The following is a 22,049-nucleotide window of genomic DNA, read 5'->3' on the forward strand; positions in this document are numbered from 1 at the left end:
TTTATATAGAAGAAATAATATCTAAGGATAGGTGAGAAAATTTTGGGAAAAAATAATGAAAGATGACTTGCTTTAACAGATGAAGCCTTACTGTACACTGGATAGAAAAATATATTAGTGGAATTTACATGATGAAACTCTATTGTAAACCCTCAGCCCCAAATTCTGATGTGTTCCCCCAGTGAGCTTTCCTCATACTCTCCCTCCACCAATTTAAAAATCATTTTAGGGAATCTTTTGAGAATCGCCATTAGCAAAAGGACCATAATTGGTACCCTAGGTCTGTAGAGGATAAAAGAGATGAATCACTGCTGTCATAGTAAAAGTTTTATTTAAAATTAGTATTTGCCAGGGTGCCTGGCTGGCTCACTCGGTAGAACGTGTGACTCTAATCTTGGGGTTGTGAGTTCAAGCCCCATGTTGGGTGTAGAGGTTACTTAAAAATAAAATCTTTAAAAAAATAAATAAATAAAAATAAAAGTAGTATTTGCCTAGATGAAATACCATGAGACAATGTTGGTGCACCCCTGACAGGTTTCCTGGAGTGGCTGGCTGTATTTATGAGAGAATAAAGCCCTTTGAAGTCAGTTCCTCTGGCAGAGCTGAGCTGGACTCAGTGTTCATTAGTAGACTTCCTTCACTTAACATTTATCAAAATGGCTTTTTAAAGAATTAATTAACTCTGAGTAATGAATCATTTGCATTAACACTTGACTATTCAGTCTGTAAGACCAGACCCCACGGAAAGAACCAGGGTCAAAGTGGGGCAGCTAAGGCCTAGAGGAGGACCCTCCGCCCTCCCTCAAACTGAGCTTGGTCAGGACCCCTGGAACACAGAGCCCAGGCCTGTAAGTTGTGGAACCAGATTCTAGGCCCATCTCTACAGCTGGCCTCCAGCTCTCCCTGCCTCTTGGAACTCAACAGGCCGGAGGCAGAGGGAAGGCTGTGGGCGGAATGCAATGGGTGGCAGCTAGGGTTCTATCCACCCTACACATTCACTTTACCCTGGAGAAATGCTTCCATGCTTCCGCAGCAGTGGCCTGGAGTGGCAACTGTTGCCACCATCACGGTTACAGCCTGAACCTGCAGGCCAGTTGTGCAGAATAAACGGGTCCAAGGCCCTGGCCAGAGGCAAGAAGAAGCCAGCACCCAGAAGACCCCAGTGGCCAGGACCATGGAGGACTTTCTCAGGGAGAGGGCAGAGTAAAGGGATCGCTGGACACTCACTAATGCATGCATACCCCATGCACACACACACACATGCATGCAAACTTCCAGGGTAATTTTCCAGCCCAGATACCTGGCCAGAGTAGCGTCTTTGGTCCTAGCCTGTGTTTTGCCAAGCCCTTCGGATGTTTGTTACCGTCACCTCTTCCTTCACTGATGTGCTCCGCTTGTCTGAAGATGCACCTGTGTGGAGGGGCTGTTTGCGGCCTCCCACTGGTGCAGTGGTTCTCACTTGGAGATGATTTTGCCCGCCCCCCCCCAGGGCACACTTGACAGTATCTGGAGACATTTTCGATTGTCACTACTGTGCATTGTACTGGCCTCCAGTGGGCAGAGGCCAGGGATGCTGGCGAGCATCCTACAATCCTCAGGACAGCCCCCACAGCAAAGAGTTGTCAGGCCCAGAACGTTGGTGGCTCCAGAGTTGAGAAACCCTACTCTGTAGTGGCCCAATGGGCTTGTGAGCTTCTGGTCAAAGTCTCCCCACCAAGAGCAGTGACCTGCTCCTAGGTCCGGGTGTTGGGAGTAATATTACCTAAGAGCTTCGGAAATGAGCTTCTCTGCAGAAGTTCTTAAAAACTGGGGTTGGATTTGATTGTGCCGTCGTGTTGGAGAGCAGCACAGCCCTGCCTTGAATGATGGCAGAAGGCAGTTTGGAATCCTTAAGACAAGCCCCAAGTGTCTGAAAAAGGAAAGAGCACCAAGACGGTCTCGAGAGGGAAGAGTAGTCGCTGTTACACTGCAGAGGTGGTAACTAGGGCTGCAGATAATCAAGAAGCTGCTAAGTGATGCTTGGAGGCAGAGCAGAGCTCAAAACGGTGCCAGCCACCTGCCTCTGTCAAGTCAGGTTTGACCCCTTCCCATGAGAGCGGTGTCACCAGTGACCCCCTCAGTAAAGAGGGATATACTATTCACAGATCCTTCTGTGTGGGAGACTGGAAACAGTTCCTCATTAGGAACTATGATGCTGCTATTCATTGTCTCCCATCGAACCATCTAAAAAAGAAGAAACACAGAAACTGGAAGTGCTCAGTAGAGATAACGGAGAGAATGTGTTATTTTATTAGCATTTCGTAATGATGCTAAAATGAAATGTTTCCATCAACCAGGTTTAGAATGGCTGGCATTCCGAGGCTGAGGAATGGGTGAGGCCCCACCCTGGGGCCTGAATTTTCTTAACACTCCCTGTGAGTACAGGTTCTGTCCCCCTTAAAGGGAACGCTGTCTCCACGTCTGTGGCCTCAGGGGGAACCTCTTGAGCCTTGCCTTGTCCCCCCTTCACAGTCCTCCTCTAGAAGAAAACCAGGAGAGGCCAGGATGTTCCTCGTAACCTGATAACTGGTCTTCCTTTCCCTGCATATTGTACTGACTTCAGGCTTAGTCTTTTTAGGGAAAAACTTACTTAAAAGAAGAAATAAGCCAGCTATTAGAGGGATTAATGGATCAAAGTAATATATGGGCTTTTTGTTTTTATTTTTCAATTAAGGATTAAATTCCTGGGAGTAAGGGAGGCACCATTTAAATAAACAAGATTAATGAGCCTCAGGAACCCAGCCTGGTTTGTCAGCGGAGGGAGTGTCTGGGAGGCAGAGTGGAGCCCAGTGCCCTAACTGGAAAATCTTTGGGTTCCTCCTGTTCATTAAATACCACTAAGGTACAGAGAACAGGAAATCATAGGGCTGCTGTACTCAAGAGTGCTTTGGAGTTTCTTTGGAGTATATGATCTACTTACTTCTCTTCAAACCTGACAATGATTTCTTTTTTCTTTTTCCTTAGGGTGACCAGAGGCAGGTCATTCCCATACCGAGTGTATGTATATTTATCCAATTTTATTTAAACATTCATAGAATCTTGTAGCTTTGGGCCTACTGACATAAAAGATTTTTTTTAATGTTCTTGTGTACGTTGGGTTTAGCGTGTGGTATAAACAGCTCTGTTCTGTTAAAAAATGAAGCTACATTTTAAACTGTGAGCAGGAGGTTCTGTACAGGGAGAGTTTCCTTTCTCAGGAACAGCGGGGCAACCAGCATCTATTAACCAAATTCTCACCTTTCCTTTCTTTCTGCGCAGGGCCTCCAAGCTAATAAGCTAAGGCAGCCTGCTGCACTTCCCCACCCCAGCACCTCAGCCCCAGCTCCACAGACCAGGAGAACATACTTTGGCCCAGACATAGGATTTTACAGCAGGTTCTGTCCCAGTGGGCTCACCAAGCCCATGGCCCCGGGTGACCAGACCAATTCTGACTTACTCAGCAGTGTTGGTAGCTTGGCCCTGGCTCTGAGATCAGAAAAAAATCGCCCCAATTGTATTCCCTGAACTTGCAGGACTCACCCCCACTCCTACAGGCTGGCTTTGCTCTAACCCTGTTCCAGCCGGGCACTCCCTTGGGCCACCACTTCCCTTTTCAGCCCTGAAATTTCGGAGAGTAGCTACACCAGTGTTCAGCGTCAGCACAGGCCAACCCCCTCCCCCAGACATCAGCTATCCCCACTGTTCCTGCTGTGACAGCAGAGCCACTTAGCCTGAGGCCAGACAACAAGATACAGACCAGTGACTGACTCTCCAAAGAAGCTGGCGCCTGGGTGGCTCAGCCATTAGGCGTCTGCCTTCGACTCTGGTCGTGGTCCCAGGGTCCTGGGATCGAGCCCCGCATCGAGCCCCGCATCGGGCTCCCTGCTCCACAGGAAGCCTGCTTCTCCCTCTCCCACTCCCCCCTGCTTGTGTTCCCTCTCTCGCTGTGTGTGTCTCTCTCTCTGTCAAATAAATAAGTAAAATCTTAAAAAAAACTGGCACTTGAGCTGTCCCTATCAAACAAGACCATTTAAATAGCCCTGTGTCCTTAGAGAAGAGTTTAGATTTTAAAAAGATGTCCATAAATTGATACTTTAATCCATAAAGAGTCTCTGATTCAGATTGTTTGACTCAAATCTGTTCATCTAACTTTCCTTGGACTTTTTCACATATTTTCTGGGAACATCCAAGAGACACAGCAATCTTACACTGGAAGGAATGGATTTCATTAGTACAGGTTGACTCCATATTTGGTAGTGAGTGTCCATTATAAATTGTAATACATTGCCCCCCAATTTTTTGATAATTTCATTTTTCTCAGGACTTTAACTCTCCATTAACGAGTTTCAAGGGTTTGTGGAGTGGTTCTGACTTCTCTAGCATGCCTGGAGGTTGGGCTTTGTTGGGAAAGCTGACTTTAATCCAAAAAATGGATCAAGCAGAAGTTTTTATCCAGTGTTTGGGTGGAATACCCGGTAGGATTGATACCAGAGGTGTCCTTTTAACCGTTATACAGAGTAGTTTCATACATTTTTCCTGCAAAGTTACCTACGTTAAACAGGTGACAGGTAGCAGCTTTTCCCTTACCTGTGGTACTCCCATAGCACTGGTTTTTCTCAGAGTTCATTAAGTGCCGAACAAAGCATTGTCAGGGTAGAACTCTACCGAGGAAAATTACCCTTTCCCCAGAAATCTCAACACATTCTAGAATCCCAGAATGAAATAGCCAAGGGGGAAAGATCCCTTGTATAATTTAGTGCAGTGTTAGATCAATAAACTGACTCCTTCCTACAAATGAGACTCTAGGTCAGGCCTTGTGAGTCTCTGAAATATCTTGCAGAAAAACAAAGCCTAGCTAAAGTAACTTGCATCACTGTATAATATCCTCCAGAAAAGTAGGTCTACTGATGGGCTCAGTGTGATTTCCACTGCCTGCTTAGCATGCACAACTGCACCCAAGTCCATCTGAAGGCCAGCTCAGTCCCAGGATTCGAGCCTTGAGATCCCCTGCAGAATCTGTACCCACCTGTCAAGGCTGCAGGTCACATTAACAGAGTAGCCCTGCCCTTTCTGGATCACAGGGGACCTGGTCAGGGAGCCTGTGTGAGTTTGGGGTGCTGTGCCGTAGGAAATGTGAAAATCCAGGTTTGCCTGGATTTTTCAAAACGAGAGCCTATAGACTCCTGAAAGCTGTTCCAGGCCCTGAAGGTGAAAGGTGCCCCCGAGCCTGTGGGTACCCAGACTAGTTCCAGCTGGAGCCCCCCCGCCATCTTTCTTCCCACCATACCCGTCTTGTTTCATTTTCATGCTACTCTGTTTATATGTGCAGCTTTGGTCTTTTGATTTTTTACTAAGCAGTAATTCAAGTTCATAGTTTTAAAAAATACTGAAAAAATAAAGTAGAAAGAAAAAAAAATTCCCAACATGGTCCCACTCCCTGGAATAACCACTTTCAATATTCTGTATCCTTCCAGAAATCTAAATAAACACAACCATGTTTACACAAATGAGAATTTTGCAAGATGTTTTTTGCTTTAAACAATATACCCTGAACCTCTTTCCAAATATTAGTGCATAGTGAGTGATCTACCTCTTTCTTTCACATGTCCTTGATGGCATTTATTTTGTTTCTCCTTCTGGGTTATTACAAATACTTAGGAATATTCCTGTGCACATATGTTTATGGACCTGAGTTATAGATCCTTTCCTAATTGTTGAAATGCTAGATCAAAGGATATAGCTAGATCAAAGGATATAGCTAATTCTGGGTAGATTAAAGCCAAATTGTCCTCTGAAAGCCTAATTTATGTTCCCACCAGGAGTGTGTGGGATTGCCCATTCCCTTACCAAAAAACGATGATAATCAAATATTTAATCTTTGCCAATCTCTAAGTAAAGAATGGTATATCAGTTCATTGCTTTGATTTGCATTTCTTTATGAATGAGGATGAACATCCTTTCATAAGTTTATTATTTATATGTCTTCTTCCCTATTCATTTCTTCTGGATGTTCTACTGTGTTATCTTTTTCAATTTCAAGGAAATTAGGACTTTTACCCCAAATTTATGGTATATCTTTTGGCCTTGGTTATAATCATTTTGGCCACAAAGAAGTTTAATTTTATATAGGCAAATGTGTTAATCTTATCCTTTATGGCTCCTGAATTTTATATCATGCTCTTAGAAAGATCTCCCCATCCTATGACTGTGAGCCATATTTTCTCCTAGTATTTAATGGTTTTATCTCTACACTTAAATCTGTTGACCCATCTGGAATTTATGTTGGTGTAAAGGCATGAAGTAGTGATCCAGCTTTATTTCCTTTTCCAAGTGTCAGGGCAGTTGTCTCAACACCATTTATTGATTAATCCAGCTTTTATACCCCTCTTGAAAGTGACATCTTTATCTGGACTTGACATTAAACATACCACTCAGCAACATTGGCCTCCCAACCATAGGCTGGGATTTGGGGCCCTCCACACATCTTACTGGAAGCCTCATGGACTGCCCAGTAAAAGTCAGATGTGGAAGGGTAAAGAAAAGAAGCAGAGGGACAAGTTTAGAACCCCCTCAAGATTGGGTGGTCATGGCTGAAGGTGAGCACTCAAATGCTCTGGCCCCAGCGAGGAATGCCACTGGGGCTGTGAGCCAATTCCTCCCATGCCCTCTCTTCATGAATCTCACTCCATCCTGACGCTCACCACGCGTGGTTGCAGTGCAGCTGAGCCATAAAAGCACTGAAAGGGGAGAAGAGAAATGCGTTTTCTACAGGTGGCTATGCTGTTTACCTAAGCCTTTTAATAAACAGTAGTATACTTTTTTCCACCAAACCTTATGAAGGAACCCATCAGCAGAAACAACGACTGTAAAAAAAAAAAGAAAGAAAGAAAGAAAAAAAGGAACGATTGTAATTAAAGATGGTCTAGAGTTTTCTTTGTCCCCTCCTGCAGAAGCCCTGAGATCTCTGCCCTCAGCTCTGTGGCTTGGGGAGCCTAGAGTGCAGACTCTGAGCCTGAGGACTCTTTCGTACAAAAACCCCAGTCTGATGTGCCAAGAAGCGAGTGAGTAGGGTGGGTACTCTAAAGAACCTTAGAGTTAACTGTTCGTGGCTGCCAGTTCACTACCAAGGATGGGAAATTCCAGACCTACTCCCAGGAAGAAAACTGAAATGAATGCCCTTCCGAAACCCTGGGTGGCAAGCCGAGGTTCCTTCCTTCCCCCTCCCCCACCACATGGTTTTGCCCCCTCTCCCCACCCTTTCCATCCCCCTGGCAGTGCCCTCCATGTGCTTTGGAGCAAGAGGTTTGTGTAGAAAAGGCTCTTCTTGATATAACTGGTGTTCCTCTTGCTCTCCAGTTCTATGATGGCCTGAGAGGAAATTTGCCTCAGGGCATTTTTAGTTAATAATTCAAGCATCACCTGAACAGATCAATCGAAGTAACAAAGCACTGTTGCAATTATATAGCGCATGTTCCAAGGACACAGCTGTCCAGAAGAATTCTTACCGGTGGTCTGAAGAATTTGCATTAATCTAAAGCCAAGCTCTCAGAGAAGCTGTGTGCACTTAGGAAGCGGGCTGAGGATTAATGGAACCTCCTTGCCCCGAGCCCAGCCTTGTTCTCTGCAGCACGAATACTAGATCAGTAGCTTGCTTAAGAGGAGTCTCCCCCTTCTCCCTCTTTTCTCTCTTCCAGTCGTTCTGTGAGGCCTCTTCCATACTTCAGCTCAGAGAATGCTTGCAAAGTGTGGGTTAAATATGCTAAGAAAGTAATTTTTATTCTCAGGTTTGGAAAATAACTGAGCCACTTTTGGCAGATCTTTGATGTTTTCAGATCTGCTAGGGATAGAATTTCTAGAGCCTTATTTTCCAGGCTAGCAATTACATAAAGTGAAAATGTTGTTTAATATATAAATGCATTGAGAAAGGAGTGGACAGATACACACTGAACTAAAAAGGGGGGTATCTGGGGAGAGGAATGGGGCACAGGGAAGAGGGAATAGTTGTCTGCTACATGTCTATATTCTTTACAATGAGAGTGTGTTTTTGTTATATAATTGGGTAATAAAAAAACAAATTTTATTCTAGTCACAGGCATGCTTTCTGCTGTGGCGCAAACAACAGAAAATAACTCAAATCCTCTTTATCATGTTTGCTCACAGAGCTCATCATACCCTGCCTTTTTAAAACACTTTTACAGGACTTCTTGCAAGTTTAATTTTTCCAGCCACCTGCTTGCTTGTTGATTTATAATGAAGGACAGAGTCCTTTCTAGGGCCCCAAATCCCATGCCCCATGTCTAAGGCACATCTCCTCCCAGGCCACTTGCAATTGCTGGGTGAGAATATACTGCTTGGTGAACTTTAACTAGAGCCAAGGGAGTTGGAGGCCATGAAGCCTTTTTCTTCTGGACGATGCCGGACAGGAGGAAACACCCACACTCACTGGAGAGAGCCCCTGTGAAATTAGAATCACCACACGCAGCCTCACCTCGTCAGCCCAGACAAGATGATCATCACACTTGCAAATTTACCTACCCTGTCGACTTCCTGTGTTACATTCACTGTTGAATCAGCAAAGTCCAGAATTAACTCTGGACCCTTGACTCCTGTTCACTTTAACCTCCCCCTAACCACCAGAAAAAGGAAATATCCATTTAAAAGGGAATACCTCTTGATTTCTTTTTTCTTTTTCTTGTTTTTTGTTTTTGGGGTTTGTTTGTTTTAACAAGCTAAATTGTCTGTTCTTCAGTGGCTAGGGACACATTTTTTGTGTGTTTTGTTTTGCATTAAATATTGAACAGAGAGAGCTTGACCTTCCAGGGTAGAAAATTAGCTAGTTAACATTGGATACTGAATACACCACAAAGTAAACTGAAATACTTCAAATCATCTCTAGAATGAGGCAAGGCCCAGAGAAATAAAACTCTGAATCAAGAATGAGGTTGGCTGAAGTTACCTAGCCGTTTATTAGCTCTTTACAACCTCTTTATCACAAGATTAGATTCAGCTACTACAAAGACATAAATAGGTTTTCTGATTAGTACACAGCATGTGGATTAAAGTATAACTTCCAGATACTGAGAATCCAAGGGGTAACAACGCCACGCTTGCTCGATATTAGTACTGCAGTGGGGCAGGGCAGACACCAGACACCACTTTACCTCGACCACTTTTATTTCTGTTTCCTATTATTGGAACTCACTTTGGATTGCATTTTGCCGGTGGGTCTGTAGGTACTCTTCAAGTTTCTGAAAATTTTAGTCATTAAAACAAACAAAAGCAAACACTGTGGGTTCCAGTATAGCTCTAAACTATACTTCTGTACCACAGTGAATTTCAGACAAAATAGGACCCCAGGAAATGGGCCTGGAAGTATGAAAGTAGCTAATATAATCAAACATTTATTTTTGCGTAGCCCATTTTAACAATAACAGTAGCCACCATATATGTGCCAGGCAGAATGCTGGGCGCTTTACCACAGTTACAGCTGATAACAACCTTCATGGTAGGTATTATTATCCCAGCTTACAGCCAAGAAAGAGACAGAGCTGATATTCAGAGCCTGGCTTGCCTGGTTCCAAAGCCTAGGCCCTCAAATAGCCATTCAGACAATGGCACAGTATTTGTTAACTACCTAGTCCTGTTGTTTTTAATAAAATTCCATGATGTGCTTAATCAGGCATTTAAACGTTTGATCTCATTTCAACCTCATTGACATAATATGATACGATAATAAGGGCACTGGTTTGTCTTTTACATAAAGGTAATAATACTGGTTTGTTTTTGTTTTTGTTTTTTGTTTTTGTTTTTTTCATTTTAGCCACCAGCTAAATACCTCCTTCCAGAGGTGACGGTGCTTGACTATGGAAAGAAATGTGTGGTCATTGATTTAGATGAAACATTGGTGCACAGTTCATTTAAGGTAAATCAACAAAGAAAGCAATCCATGATCTTTGTGATTTGGTCACAGTTGTATTGGAAAGTAAAAATAAAGAAGGATGACATTTTGTGGTTGTTTGTGTATGACTTCACTGTGCATGAAGAAATCCCAAGAACAGTTGCTTATTAACTCTGGTAAACATTAACTCAAGTAGTTGAATAGTACATAGTTAGTTTGGGGGAAAATGCTGGGCTGCCAGTGTCACTGAGACCTCATTCTTAGGAGATCTGAGTTTTCCAGCCCTCCAACCCCTGCAGAAATACTTTTCATGTGGCAAAAGGCACCATGCCCCAGGACACTACTGTGTACTTGTCAAGCTAGTCAGAGTGCTGTATGTTTTATTGGAAGGGGCAGGACAGGCACCGTTAAACTGTCAAGCAACCTGCTATCTTGGAAGTTTTCCCAGACCAATTTCTGAAAGATGTCCAGCTCTGAAGAAGACTTCCAGAGTGACAGCATCTGGGCAGATTCAGCCATTTATTTTGAGCTTTTTCATGAGAAGAGGTTGCTGGGTTTGTTTTATTTTTACGAGCTTCATAGCTGAATGAGTATCCATCCACCTGCATGACTTCCCTCCTGAAGGGGGCGGGGCTGCAGTGATGTCACAGGGAGCATCACGCCCCAGCTTCTTTCTGTCTCCTTCCTCACTCCACTCCCTGCCAGAAGGACAGCAAAAATTACACATTCCCAGAGGGTGTCCATGTGGGAATGGCTGTGGTTACACTATTAAGAAGTGACTTTGTGAACCATCTTTCCATTTTTTGAAATGAAACGAGTTGTTTAAAAGAGGCAAATGATGAAAAGGTTTGGAAATAGGGAGCTGGGGGAAAGAAGAAGGGTCCTGGTCCTATTTTCCCTTGGGGTATTTCGGGAGATGAAACTGCTCCGCTGTCACTGGCCAGTTAGACCCTGTTCCTCCTTTTACCACCAGCCCTCAAATCCCCTTCCTTTGCTGAGAGATGTGAGAGGCACCGTCCATGATGGGGCATGTGTCTCATGTGAACCATAGTCATTCCTTGACCATTGTATTGGAAAGTGAAAGAGCCATCAAACTGACCTGGAGACCTTTCTGTCCAGAACATCCTCCTTGTGCCTGTTTCTCCCTCAACAGAAGCCTTCCTTAACAGGACAAGGCCAGACAGCTGTCTGCGAGTCCTTTGGGAGAAGGGAGGAGGTGCCAGACCTCCTCTAGCAGTGGGAAATGGCCCATCTGGCCACTGGGGCCTGGAGGTGTCACCTCCTTCCCAGCACCTTGAGAGCCTTTCCAGGATTGGTCCTGTGACTGCCATGACCTTGTGTCCCAGCTCAGCTCTGAACAGCATTGGAAGCCTTTTCTCCCCTTTGGGCAAGTTGCTCCGGACTTTTCAAATCCCTCAGGAGGAAAGCCCTTTGGAGCAGGGGTCATTTGCCATTTCAGCCTACATGGCTTCCTCCCAACACTGGCCAGACTGCCCGAGGTTACGGAGGGTTCCTGCCTCCAAAGGCAGGGCCTGCTTGGAGGGCGTTATACCACGAGCTGATGTGAACAGCATCTCTTCCATCTCTTCCTTCCCTGGCCTGCCTATATTTGCAAGCAGAATATTCTTTATGGTGTGGGTTTTTTTTATTTAAGTATACTTCACATACAGAGTTATATTAGTTTCAGGTACCCAATACAATGGTTCAACAGTTCTTATTTCTCCGTGCTCATCAAAATACATGTACTCTTAATCCGTTTATCTGTTTCACCCATCCTCCCCACCTCCCCTCTGACAACCACCTTTATTGTATGGTTTTTAGTGTTCTGAGCATTTCGGAGGCCTCTCCTTGAAAATGTACAGCAGTACGACACACAGACTCTTAGACCCAGGTTGAGAACCGTGGCTTGGCATGGCCTCCTTTACACCCAGCACGTGAGAAGAGACTGAGGCTCAGGCTTGCTCTGAACTGGCGAATGGTCTTTCTCTTTTAATGTACTCTTTGGAATATGATTGCACAATCTGCTAATGCCTTGTCAGAGTTTCGTCCTTCAATCTTGTGTTTTTAGCATGATTTTGTATTTTATAAATTTTTTTAGAGATTTCATTTATTCGCTTGTCAGAGAGAGAGAGCACAAGCAGGGGGAGTGGCAGGCAGAGCAGGTAGAGGAAGAAGCAGGCTCCCCGCCGAGCAAGGAGCCCGACGTGGGACTCGATCCCAGGACCCTGGGATCATGACCTGAGCCGAAGACAGACGTCCAACCGACCAAGCCACCCAGGCATCCCGATTTTGTATTTTAGTTGTAGAATTATAAAATACCGAACTCATCCTTGGCCTTCCAACCACAGGAGTGAATAAATTGTAATCTTAAGCCTCAGGTGCTCTACTAAGTGCTTAGGAATGGTTCTGCGATCTAGAGTTTTCTATGTATTTTCAGTTTACTTATCAAAGATAAGTGTATGTGTGTGTGTGTGTGTGTACAGCGATGGGCTTAAAGGCAGATCCCAGTCCAGATTCTGACCAGACACTCCGTACCGCACACCCCTCTCTGCACCCCTGCCCAGTGGCCACCACATGTGCTGTCCTCCCTCTCTCTCTCTCTCCTACTTGTCCCAGGGGTTTGCATTCTTCTGATTCTCTTGGGCCTGTTCATTTGAGTAGTTTCCACCTAATTTATGGAATTCCATTTAGAACTATATGTAAGCCCAGCATTGACTTACACAAGAACTGCCAAAGAGTCATATTTGGATTTTAAGTGTCATTAATATTGTCGAAGAGTTCTTTTAAATATGCCGAAGTTTGTGGGTGTGCTGGGCATTGTGTTAGAGCAGAGCAGTCTAGGGTGGGCTGCCTCTCCCCCATGGCTCAGGGCAGGAGCCGGTGCCGGGCAAGGCTGAAATCACTGATGCTCAGGACCAGTGGAGCCATGGGCACTCATCAGACCCATTACTGTAGCTGTGGAAGAGAGGAGAAACCAAGGTACAGAGGGAAGGAGCCTGCCCAAGGTCATAGCTTGTGGCCTCTGACTTCACCCCACGTGTCTGTGGCCCTGCTTTGTGTCCATGTGCTCAGCATCTCCTGCCCAGTTGGGATGGGCAGGAGCAGCCCATCACAGGGCAGCCTGCATCTGTGGGTCCAATACAAATCATTCTCCCCCAAGTAGCAGGGTCCTCTAGGACCATCAGACTCTCACCTCCTCCCCCTGGTGGCCAGCAGTGTTTCTGCATCATCCTGGCAGGGCTCTAGGCAAGAGCTGGGGTTTCTGAGAAGCCACAATCCCTGGCTAGGCCGCCCTACCCTTTGTCGTTTAGGCCAGGAAGATGATAGAGAGGTTGGACCAAGATGCTGAAAACATAATGATACTCAGAACAGAAAAAAATGTGCTTTCTTCCTTGTGCTTATTTTAAGGAACCAAAGCATTCTTGAACATCCTTTACTTGAACTGTTTTTTCCAATAATAAAAACATTGGTCCAGGCAAGTCTTATTCTTACCAAAGTTTCCAATTTTATTTTGTTCTTTCAGATGTAGTAATTATCATTTCTTTTCTCTCTAGCCTATTAGTAATGCTGATTTTATTGTTCCGGTTGAAATCGATGGAACTATACATCAGGTAAGAAATCAAAGCTAAATCTGAGTTGCAAGTAACATTTTTTGGTAATTACATTTCCTTTGAACTTACTTCTAAATTCCCATTTCATCAATAATTTTATGACTAAATCAAAAGGGAGAAGGTTTTGTAAAATAAATACAATGGTTTTCTGCTTTTTTTTTTCACTGACATGAATTTCTTTTATACTGAGTTTATAAGGGAAACTAAAATCTGTTTGTAGATATTGGATGTCGTTGCAAGTTCAAATAGTTCTTTGATTTGATTCAGACTTTTAGAAGTTTCCATATCCCCCACTGGCCTAGCTTAATTGTCTAATTAACTTCCTCATGTAAGGGCTTTCGGCTACTCTCCTAGCCTGCAACAGGAAAATGCCGCAAGTCACCCACTTATGGGGGAATCTTGGGAAGGGGTGTCCGTTTCCAATGCCAGCCACTCCGGGCTGATCTTGTCACTCCTACACCGTGTTCTCCAGCGAATCTTTAGCAAAATCCCAACCCAAAGGATAAAGAGGGAAGGGTGTGTTTCGGATCAGGAGGCAAATTTGAATAAAGATGTCCTAGTTAATTGGCATGCATCTCTGTTCTGATATTTTTTCTCCTTATGTGCATGACGCTTCTCTAGGAATAGCTTCATTTATGAACATATTGGAACATTGTACCTCGGAGGTTGAGGAGTGGGGGAGATTTTGTCAGGCTTTCCACAGGCATGGTCTGACCATCTTCCTTGTCAACCCCAGGGTCTTAAAGGGACAGTCTCTGGCCTGATATGTTTATATCCCAGGAAGGAAAATATCTCTTGGTGCTTGAACCATTTTAGAAGGAAGTCTTTCCTTAATGATGCCAGTCATCTCTTTGGCCCTTGAGTACAGGGTGTCAGAGTTGGTGATGCCTTGGAAATCAGCTGGCCCAGCCACCTCGTTGTCCAGGTGGGGAAACAGAGGCTCAGCCAGAGAAAGGGTTGGTTCAAGGTCATACAATGGGAAGAATTAAAATGAGACTTCCAGTCTTTTGCCTCCTGGCCCATGGCTCTTTTCCTGATGCTCTAGTCCCTTCCCTCCCCTGCCAATAGGTCCTGCCAGGAAGCTAGCCCTGAGAAAGGCAGCTTATCCCTAGTGTCTCCACACTTCACGTTTTTAAAAGCCATCAGGGAGCCAAAAGGCAGGCACTTGGGCATTTAACATTTGCAAAAGCATCAGCTGAATTAACTCAGCATCTGAGAAGCAGTTAGGGCTTCGTTTATTACCTTGGCTTCTGCTACAAAGTAATGAGATAAAGGAGAGGCTGCCTACTGGCATGGCAAGAATTAGGAGAGAAATTAATCCTTCTTACCTCGAGACTATGAGCATGACCCTCGGGACCTGACCTGCTATGGCCAGCCCATTCTCGAAGGAGCCACCCTAGCTCCCCCAGCCTCCCTCCAGACTGTGCTGTGATTTTTATGGTGGTAGATACTCCAGGGCCCCAGGGTTGGGGTCAGAAACTCTCTCTCCTGAGGGAATGAAGCCACAGGCGCCAAGAGGAGGACCAAGGCCCTGGCGAAGGCCGTGGCCTCGTTCAAGTAATCCAGGATAGGCTGTGCAGGTCCCAATGGGCCTATTCTTGGTTACTTGCACGCGGACGCGGGCCTGGACGCCGGCATCCGGGCCCAGGACCTTCCTCCCTGCCAGAGGCACCAACAACCAGAGTTCCCAAATCAGTCTCCTGCCCTTTGCGTGTAGGAAAGCTTGCTTTCCAAGCAGTATTCCCAAGGAGACTGCGGACCACAGGCCATACCCATTCCCTGGCATCAAGGAGTCTCATGGGCAAAGTGGGGGCCTGGAGCTACTGCAGCCACAAGCCCTGCCCGCACCCCCACCCCATCCTCCCAGCTCCTCACAGCCCTTTTGGCACCCACCCCAGGCCATCCTGCTCCTCTGGCCCCTCACTACACCCTCGGCCACAGACCGTGCTTACCCCACTCGTTCAGTTGGCCCCAAGTTCCCACCAAGTCCTGGCTCTGTGCAGAATTGCTCTGCAATGCACAGAATGCATTCTCTGTGCGGTACACAGCCCCGCCTCCCCTCTGTGACTCCGCGGGATAGACCGCTGGCAACATCTGCCATTCACGGCCCCACGCGTACCCCCCCCAACCTGCCTTTCACACTTCCCCTTCAGCCACTTCTTCTCCTATCCCCCATCTCCTCCAAAGGGCTGGTCATGAAGGGCTCGGCCATGCTCTGACACCCGGGTATTTTCAGGCCAGGTCTCATGCTCATACCGTTTCCTCTGCCTGGAAGCTTACTTCTCATCTTTATCAGCCTGGTGAACTCCTGTTCATCCTTCAAGGCCCAGGCCGAATGTTACCTTCTGTGATTCCTTCCCCCTGAGAGGGGAGTTAACTGTCCTTAATATATCCCTGTACTACAACTTCCATTATGCATGCTTATCTTGATTTGCTTTTATTTATATCTGCTCTAGACTGTGAGCTCTTCAAGGGCAAGGCCTGCATTTTGTTCGTTTTTGTAACTTCTTCAGGTTGAGCACAGAGCTGGGGCTCAGTGAATATGAGCTGAATTGAATTTTAATAAGTTTGATTTATTTTAGGGAAGTGGCTAATTTCAAATGGAATTTATTCAAGTTTTAATTAGTTCTTCCCTCCTCCCACCTTCCCTATCTTCTGTCACCAGCTTTGCCTTGTCTCCCGTCTCCCTAGTCTCCTCAGATTTGTTCAGGTTCCCTAGTCAGGGGCACAGAGCCCAGCAGCCACTCTAGGAAAGCCTCCTCTTTGCCCCCCTCTGCTTGCAGCCCCCCATGGCTGACTGGGGGCCTGGGAGTAGGCTGGCTTCATGTACCCTGACATCTGTACCAAGCGCAAGCAGAGTAACCTTTGTTACGGTGTCAAGTGGACAGCTTCCCAAGCTGACACGGAAGGTACTTCTTGCAGCTTTGCTGGGCCTGCCCTCCCACCCCAGGCCTTCTGAGCAAGGGAGGTGCTCCAGTCAAGGGTAGAAGGTGGCAGCTGGAGCAATCCCAGAGCTGCCGGGCAATGGGCCAGGCCTGGACCTCCCATAGGACAGCCCCCAGACCCTGGCCTTTGTCCACATAGGCCCTGACCCAGAACACGTGCCAAGAAACACATGTGAGAGAATGAGTCATTTCACACAAACATGGCACAACCCTGCCACTCACTGATTCTGAAAATCCCTAAGACCCGCAGCACCATGATCAGCTTCCCTCTCTCCCTTGGGAGGAGGGTCTGCACCAGACTCACACCCGGAGCCCAGTCTGGGGAGTGTGTCTGGCCTGAAGTGCCACCTCTGCTTACATAGCCCTCACACAGGTGGGGTCTCCATGCCACAAATAGAGCTGGGGACAGGAAGCAGTTACCTTTTCAGGAATTCTTCCTCCCTGGGTGTTGGCCCTCGGCCACCCCCAGCAGCTGCCACGACTGACCGGCTTGCTGTTTGCTACCGTTGCAGGTGTACGTGCTGAAGCGGCCCCACGTGGATGAGTTCCTCCAGAGGATGGGGCAGCTCTTTGAGTGTGTGCTCTTTACTGCCAGCCTGGCCAAGGTACGTCCTGCTCCTAGCTGGGCGTCCCCAGCCACTCCACCCCGACCCCCTGTCTTCCCAGACAGCCCTCTCTGAAGGTGGGGGAAGCGGTTGCTGTGGTGACAGGTTCCCACCCCAGATGGGATGGATGCAGGCCATGTGCGCAGTACCAGCCTGAGAGGCTTCCGGGTTACCATGGTGACAGGGAGCCCTCGGAACAAATGCTCCATGAAGTTGCTGCATGCAGCCGCCTCAAGCTGGATGTCCACAGACCAGGATATCTCGAATGTGTCCAGTGTAACTGAGAAGGGGCATCTGCATCTCCTCTGCTGACTGGCAGCCCACCGCGAGAGGCTCCAGCCTTTGTGTCCTTCATTAGCTTACACAGGTTTAGGGAAGGATGAATGTCCAAGATTGACCCGCATGCACAGGCCGGAGGAGGGTTCTGACTGACCCAGTGAGCCCTGAGATCGGGCAAGTGACTTCGCTTCTCTCCACTCCGTGTCTTCTAGAAATTAGGGATAATTCCCTCTACACCTCTTGGGGTGGATCAAATGAAATAATGCACGTAAAGGGCATAGCATAGCGCCTGACTCATACGCAGCATGTACTCATGGAGCACCTGCTGTGCTCCACATGCCCCACAGGCTCTGTCACGTGGTAAGTGCTCCTGATGTTCCTTGTTTAGTTATCATAATTTTTGATGATGACAAAATAATTCACATGGTTTGGCCTTGTAGCTTGGCATGAATCTTTGACCCAGCATCTATGCTGGCTCTAACCACGTAGAGTGGTTTCTTTGCCTTCTCCTACAGTTAAAGGACCCCCCCATATGGTTATGTCTGCCCTTTCACGGGTGTGCTGAGCCTAGGGGGACAAGAGGGTAGGCCCCCACTCCTCAGAGGAGATCCTTGCCATGACCGTCTCTCACATCCTGACTCTGATGGGGCCAACACCATCCATTTGTGGGTGGCACCACCAGTGTCTCCGTGGGCGGCTCCGGGACTCTGAAGTGTCCCCAGAGGTGAGCTTTGGGGGGGCCCAGGTTAGCCATCTGCCCATCTCACATGCAGTTCCCCACTGCCCCCAACAATTCCTAGCTCTGGACAGCTCCCTTCTTCTCCTCTGCGTGCTGAGGACTCTGACTTCAGGTTCCCAGACATCCCGCTTTGCCAGACTGGGCATTCCTGGTTTGGGCCATCTCTTGGTCATGGCTGAGATGAGAGAGAACCCCACCTGCACAACATTCTTCCAGGCTCATTGCCAGGCCTTGAAGCATGAGCTGATAGAGAGTGAAGCCAAAACCTAGGCCTTACCTTTGCATACTAAAAAGAACGTGGCCTCAGGGAAGACTGTCTTCCCCGTGGGCGCGCCTTCCCATGAATGGGACCAAGAGCAGTGGTGCCGCAGCGGATTTGGTTCTCCTGGCAGTGCTCTGAGGTGCCGAGGAGCCTGAAGGGACAGCTAAAGAAGTAGCAAACAGGACGACTGCACCCGCTCAGCGGGGATGGAGAGTTGGGGGGGTTGGGGGCTGCTGCGTCGGGGGAAGGTTGGCAGAACCGAAACACTCCTGCTTGGCATTGTCCCCAGCGCTCACTTAAGCATCCTTGTGTAGTCTCCCTTCCTGGACTGCTCCCACCTGCGCCTCCATCTGTCTCTGCAGCCCTTCTCTCAGTGCTGCTCCAGCCTGGCTCAGCTGCATCAGCCCCCAGGTGCAGCCTTCCAGCCCTTTCCTCCCTGTGGACAGGTGGGCACTCCCCAGTTTTTGGCTCTGGGCTCAGCTCCCAGCCAGCACTGCCATGCTGGCCCACCGCCCAGGAGCCCCCAGGAACCCTCCGCTGACTGTCAGAGCCCTTCCATGTCTGTTTCCTCTTCTTGGTTTCCTTTATTGATGGATTCACCCAGCAAATATTTATTTAGTGCCTACTGTGTGTCAGGTTCTGTCTTGGGCCCTGGAGACAAAGCCCCTGCCCTCATGAAGCTTACATTCCCCACATTCATCTCCAAGGCCTGGAGCCCCCAGACTCAGACATTCCCTTGAAGGATGTATGCCACCACCAGTGTTAACAATTCTGGGGAAATTAACCACTGTGTCACCAAGAGTCAGCCCCCTAGTACCCCTAGGGCACTTGGCTGCCCTTACCAGCTGACAACTGCAGTGCCCACCTGGTCGGCAGGAAACACAGCCTGCTCCTGGACTCTGCCCCTTTGGGGTGTCTCCAGGGAAAGGAGGACATTCCCACGGTCGGAGCTGCTGCCTGTAGCCCTGTGGCCCTGCATCCTGCAGCGTGCTGGCATTTCTCGGCTCTCGGGCTGCTGTGCATTCCACTGCTGGCCTTCCCAACACCCCAGCCTCGGGGGCTTCCTGCCTCCCCGGCAATCTGCCGGGCCCTGGTGACACCTGGCTGTGCTGGTCTTGGTGCCGAGACATGGCCTCACATCGGCCTTGGAAATGCCACTCTTTTGCCTCCAGCCCCAGCCACTCAGGGCGGCCCAGTCTTTTAGACATCTTCATTTATGAAGATTTTCCCTCAGAGATAACTCCTTTATTTCTTCATCCAGTTCAGCCTGCTTTGGGAAAATTCCCCAGGTCATGAGAGAGGGCCAAGCAGAGTGAGCCCCAACTGTGAGCTGGGCTCACACTCCTTCTCATAAAACTCCTGGACTCCAAGGAAAGGGAAGTGGGTGTCTGATACCGGCCTGTGACTGTCAGGGGCTGGCCTGGCCCAGCTACCCAGAGCACCCACAGGGGGCAGTGTGGCCTCATACCACACGAGCCAGATTCAGAGTCAGCTCACTCATTCAGTGATGAAACTAGTATTTCCTGAGCCCCCACCATGAGGTGGGCACTGTGCAAGGTGCCAGGGATGTCGTGGTGAGCATGACAGACAAGGCCTGGATGCACCCTGACCAGGGAAGAGCAAATCCAGTAATCCCTGGGGGTGGTGAGGGAGCTTGTAAAGGAGACCACTGTGAGGCCATAGTAGCCAGAAAGGGAGGGACAGGCGGCTGCTCCAGACGGGTGGCCGGGGAAGCCAAGACCTGAAAGGCGAAGGGACGGAAGGAGAGGCTCCTGCAGCGATCCCATGCGGAGGGAACACTGGTGCCAAGGCTCTGGCCATGGTCAAAGCCAGTGCGGCTCAGGTGACGAGCGAGAGCCGAGAGGTGGCAGAAATCACGTAGCTGCAGCCGTACGGGGTAGGTCTCAGTCCAGGGACGCAGGTCGAGAGTCGGGGTTGAAAGCAGGGGAGTGGTGTGATGGGACGTGTTTTCCAGTGCTGCAAAGGAGATGCAGGGGGAGGAGGGGGCTCTTTGGGAGGCTCATGCCGCCACCCCAGGCAGAGGTTACATAGGTTGGGATCAGGGCAGGCAGTGCCAGTTATACAGAGAAGGGCAGGTGGATTCAAGATACTCTTAAGAGACGGAACTGCCAAGAATTTCTGATGGATTGGATATGAGAGGTGAAGGAAATGGAAGAATCCAGGTATCTTACACAAATGGAAAGGAAAATAACCAGGATCCTAAAACACATCCAATTACTTAAATCCCTTTCTAGAAAAGTATATGGGGGCGCCTGGGTGGCTCAGTTGGTTAAGCGACTGCCTTTGGCTCAGGTCATGATCCTGGAGTCCCGGGATCGAGTCCCGCATCGGGCTCCCTGCTCGGCAGGGAGTCTGCTTCTCCCTCTGACCCTCCTCCCTCTCATGCTCTGTCTCTCATTCTCTCTCTCAAATAAATAAATAAAATCTTAAAAAGAAAAAAAAAAAAGAAAAGTATATGGATCTTGCTGCAGTAGGCCAGGGTTTCTGGGCTCTTTCAGGTGCCTAGCCTTCACTGTGACCTGCTTTTCAGTACGCAGACCCTGTGGCCGACCTGCTGGACCGCTGGGGCGTGTTCCGGGCCCGGCTCTTCAGAGAATCCTGCGTCTTCCATCGTGGGAACTATGTGAAAGACCTGAGTCGCCTGGGCCGGGAGCTGAGCAAAGTGATCATTGTGGACAATTCTCCCGCCTCATACATCTTCCATCCCGAGAATGCAGTAAGTGGCCCTAGGGGGAGAGAAGGCAGGGCCCCGTCCAGTTCCACGTTTGTGTCCTCAAGCACCTGGGCTGGCTTTCTTGGCCTTCCCTGGGTGAAATCCCAGCTCTGCCACTTTGCAGGTACCTGGCACTGACCAAGTTATTTAACCTCACCGAGCCTTACTTACCTCGTCCATCAAATGGGGACTCTAGGGATGCTGACCCGTAGGATGGTTGGAGGATCGAGTGTGGCAGAGCATGAAAAGCACTTAGAACGCTGTCTGCGTTGGGGAAGTGCTCAGGGAGCCCGGATCTTAGCATTTTTCATACTGTTACTGAGAAGGGTTCCGTCAGTAACCTCCTAGAGCTGGCTTCATGACTCCTGTAGATTCAAAAGGCTTGGATGACCTCTTCAGCAGAAGTTCTTAAACAAGAATGAATAAGAACACCTCAGTCAAGGCCTTCAGACAAGCCTGCCAGGCTTTTCCACCTCGTAATGATGTCTTAAAAGTATACAGTGGGAACATTTCCTACATTAAACTCCCTGGAGCATTGGCGGTCCTTAGTGCCTGCTCACTGGTGCAGCATGACTCTCCGAGCATGAGAGAGATGCTCTCCTGCTTCCCGGCCTACGCTTCCAGGGGGAGAGGGGCCAGCCAGGCCTGCTGGTGATGGCCAAGCCCTCAGCAGTACCACCACACTGGCCCTCAGCTCAAGCAGCCCGCCCTGGACAGGAGGCTTCCTCCCCAGCCTGGGCTTCTCAGACACAACAAAAGCTTCCCCAGGATCCTTTCCTTGAAGCCAGAACTCTGTGGCTCCACTTGTAACAAAAAACTGAGATCAAGCTAGATTCATTTAGTTAGTGCGCAGTGATTACTTGAGTAAACATTCCAAATTTATTATATTTAAACGTGTTCGTTTTAGTGAGTTAATCAAATTCAACATAATGCATTTTGTCATTTGTCTCTAACAGCT

At 48.0% G+C, this 22,049-nt stretch overlaps 1 protein-coding gene across 5 annotated transcripts in view; it reads left to right on the plus strand.

The window, feature by feature from the left end:
* CTDSPL (CTD small phosphatase like) overlaps positions 1–22,049 on the plus strand; it is a 114,406-nt gene that overhangs the window by 85,572 nt on the left and 6,785 nt on the right. For 2 of the 5 annotated variants that reach the window (XM_034992004.1, XM_034992031.1), the window contains exons 3-7: positions 3,004–3,036; positions 9,839–9,940; positions 13,471–13,527; positions 16,985–17,077; positions 20,909–21,094. In XM_034992004.1, the coding sequence (XP_034847895.1) occupies positions 3,004–3,036; positions 9,839–9,940; positions 13,471–13,527; positions 16,985–17,077; positions 20,909–21,094 (471 nt within the window). The remainder of the gene's footprint in view (positions 1–3,003; positions 3,037–9,838; positions 9,941–13,470; positions 13,528–16,984; positions 17,078–20,908; positions 21,095–22,049) is intronic. The other 3 variants (XM_034992022.1, XM_034992014.1, XM_034992038.1) reach the window with 3 other exon arrangements.

Source organism: Mirounga leonina, unplaced genomic scaffold (genome assembly GCF_011800145.1).
Source record: "Mirounga leonina isolate KUSES-001 unplaced genomic scaffold, KU_Mleo_1.0 Mir_115, whole genome shotgun sequence".
NCBI classification, from domain to species: Eukaryota; Metazoa; Chordata; class Mammalia; order Carnivora; family Phocidae; genus Mirounga; species Mirounga leonina.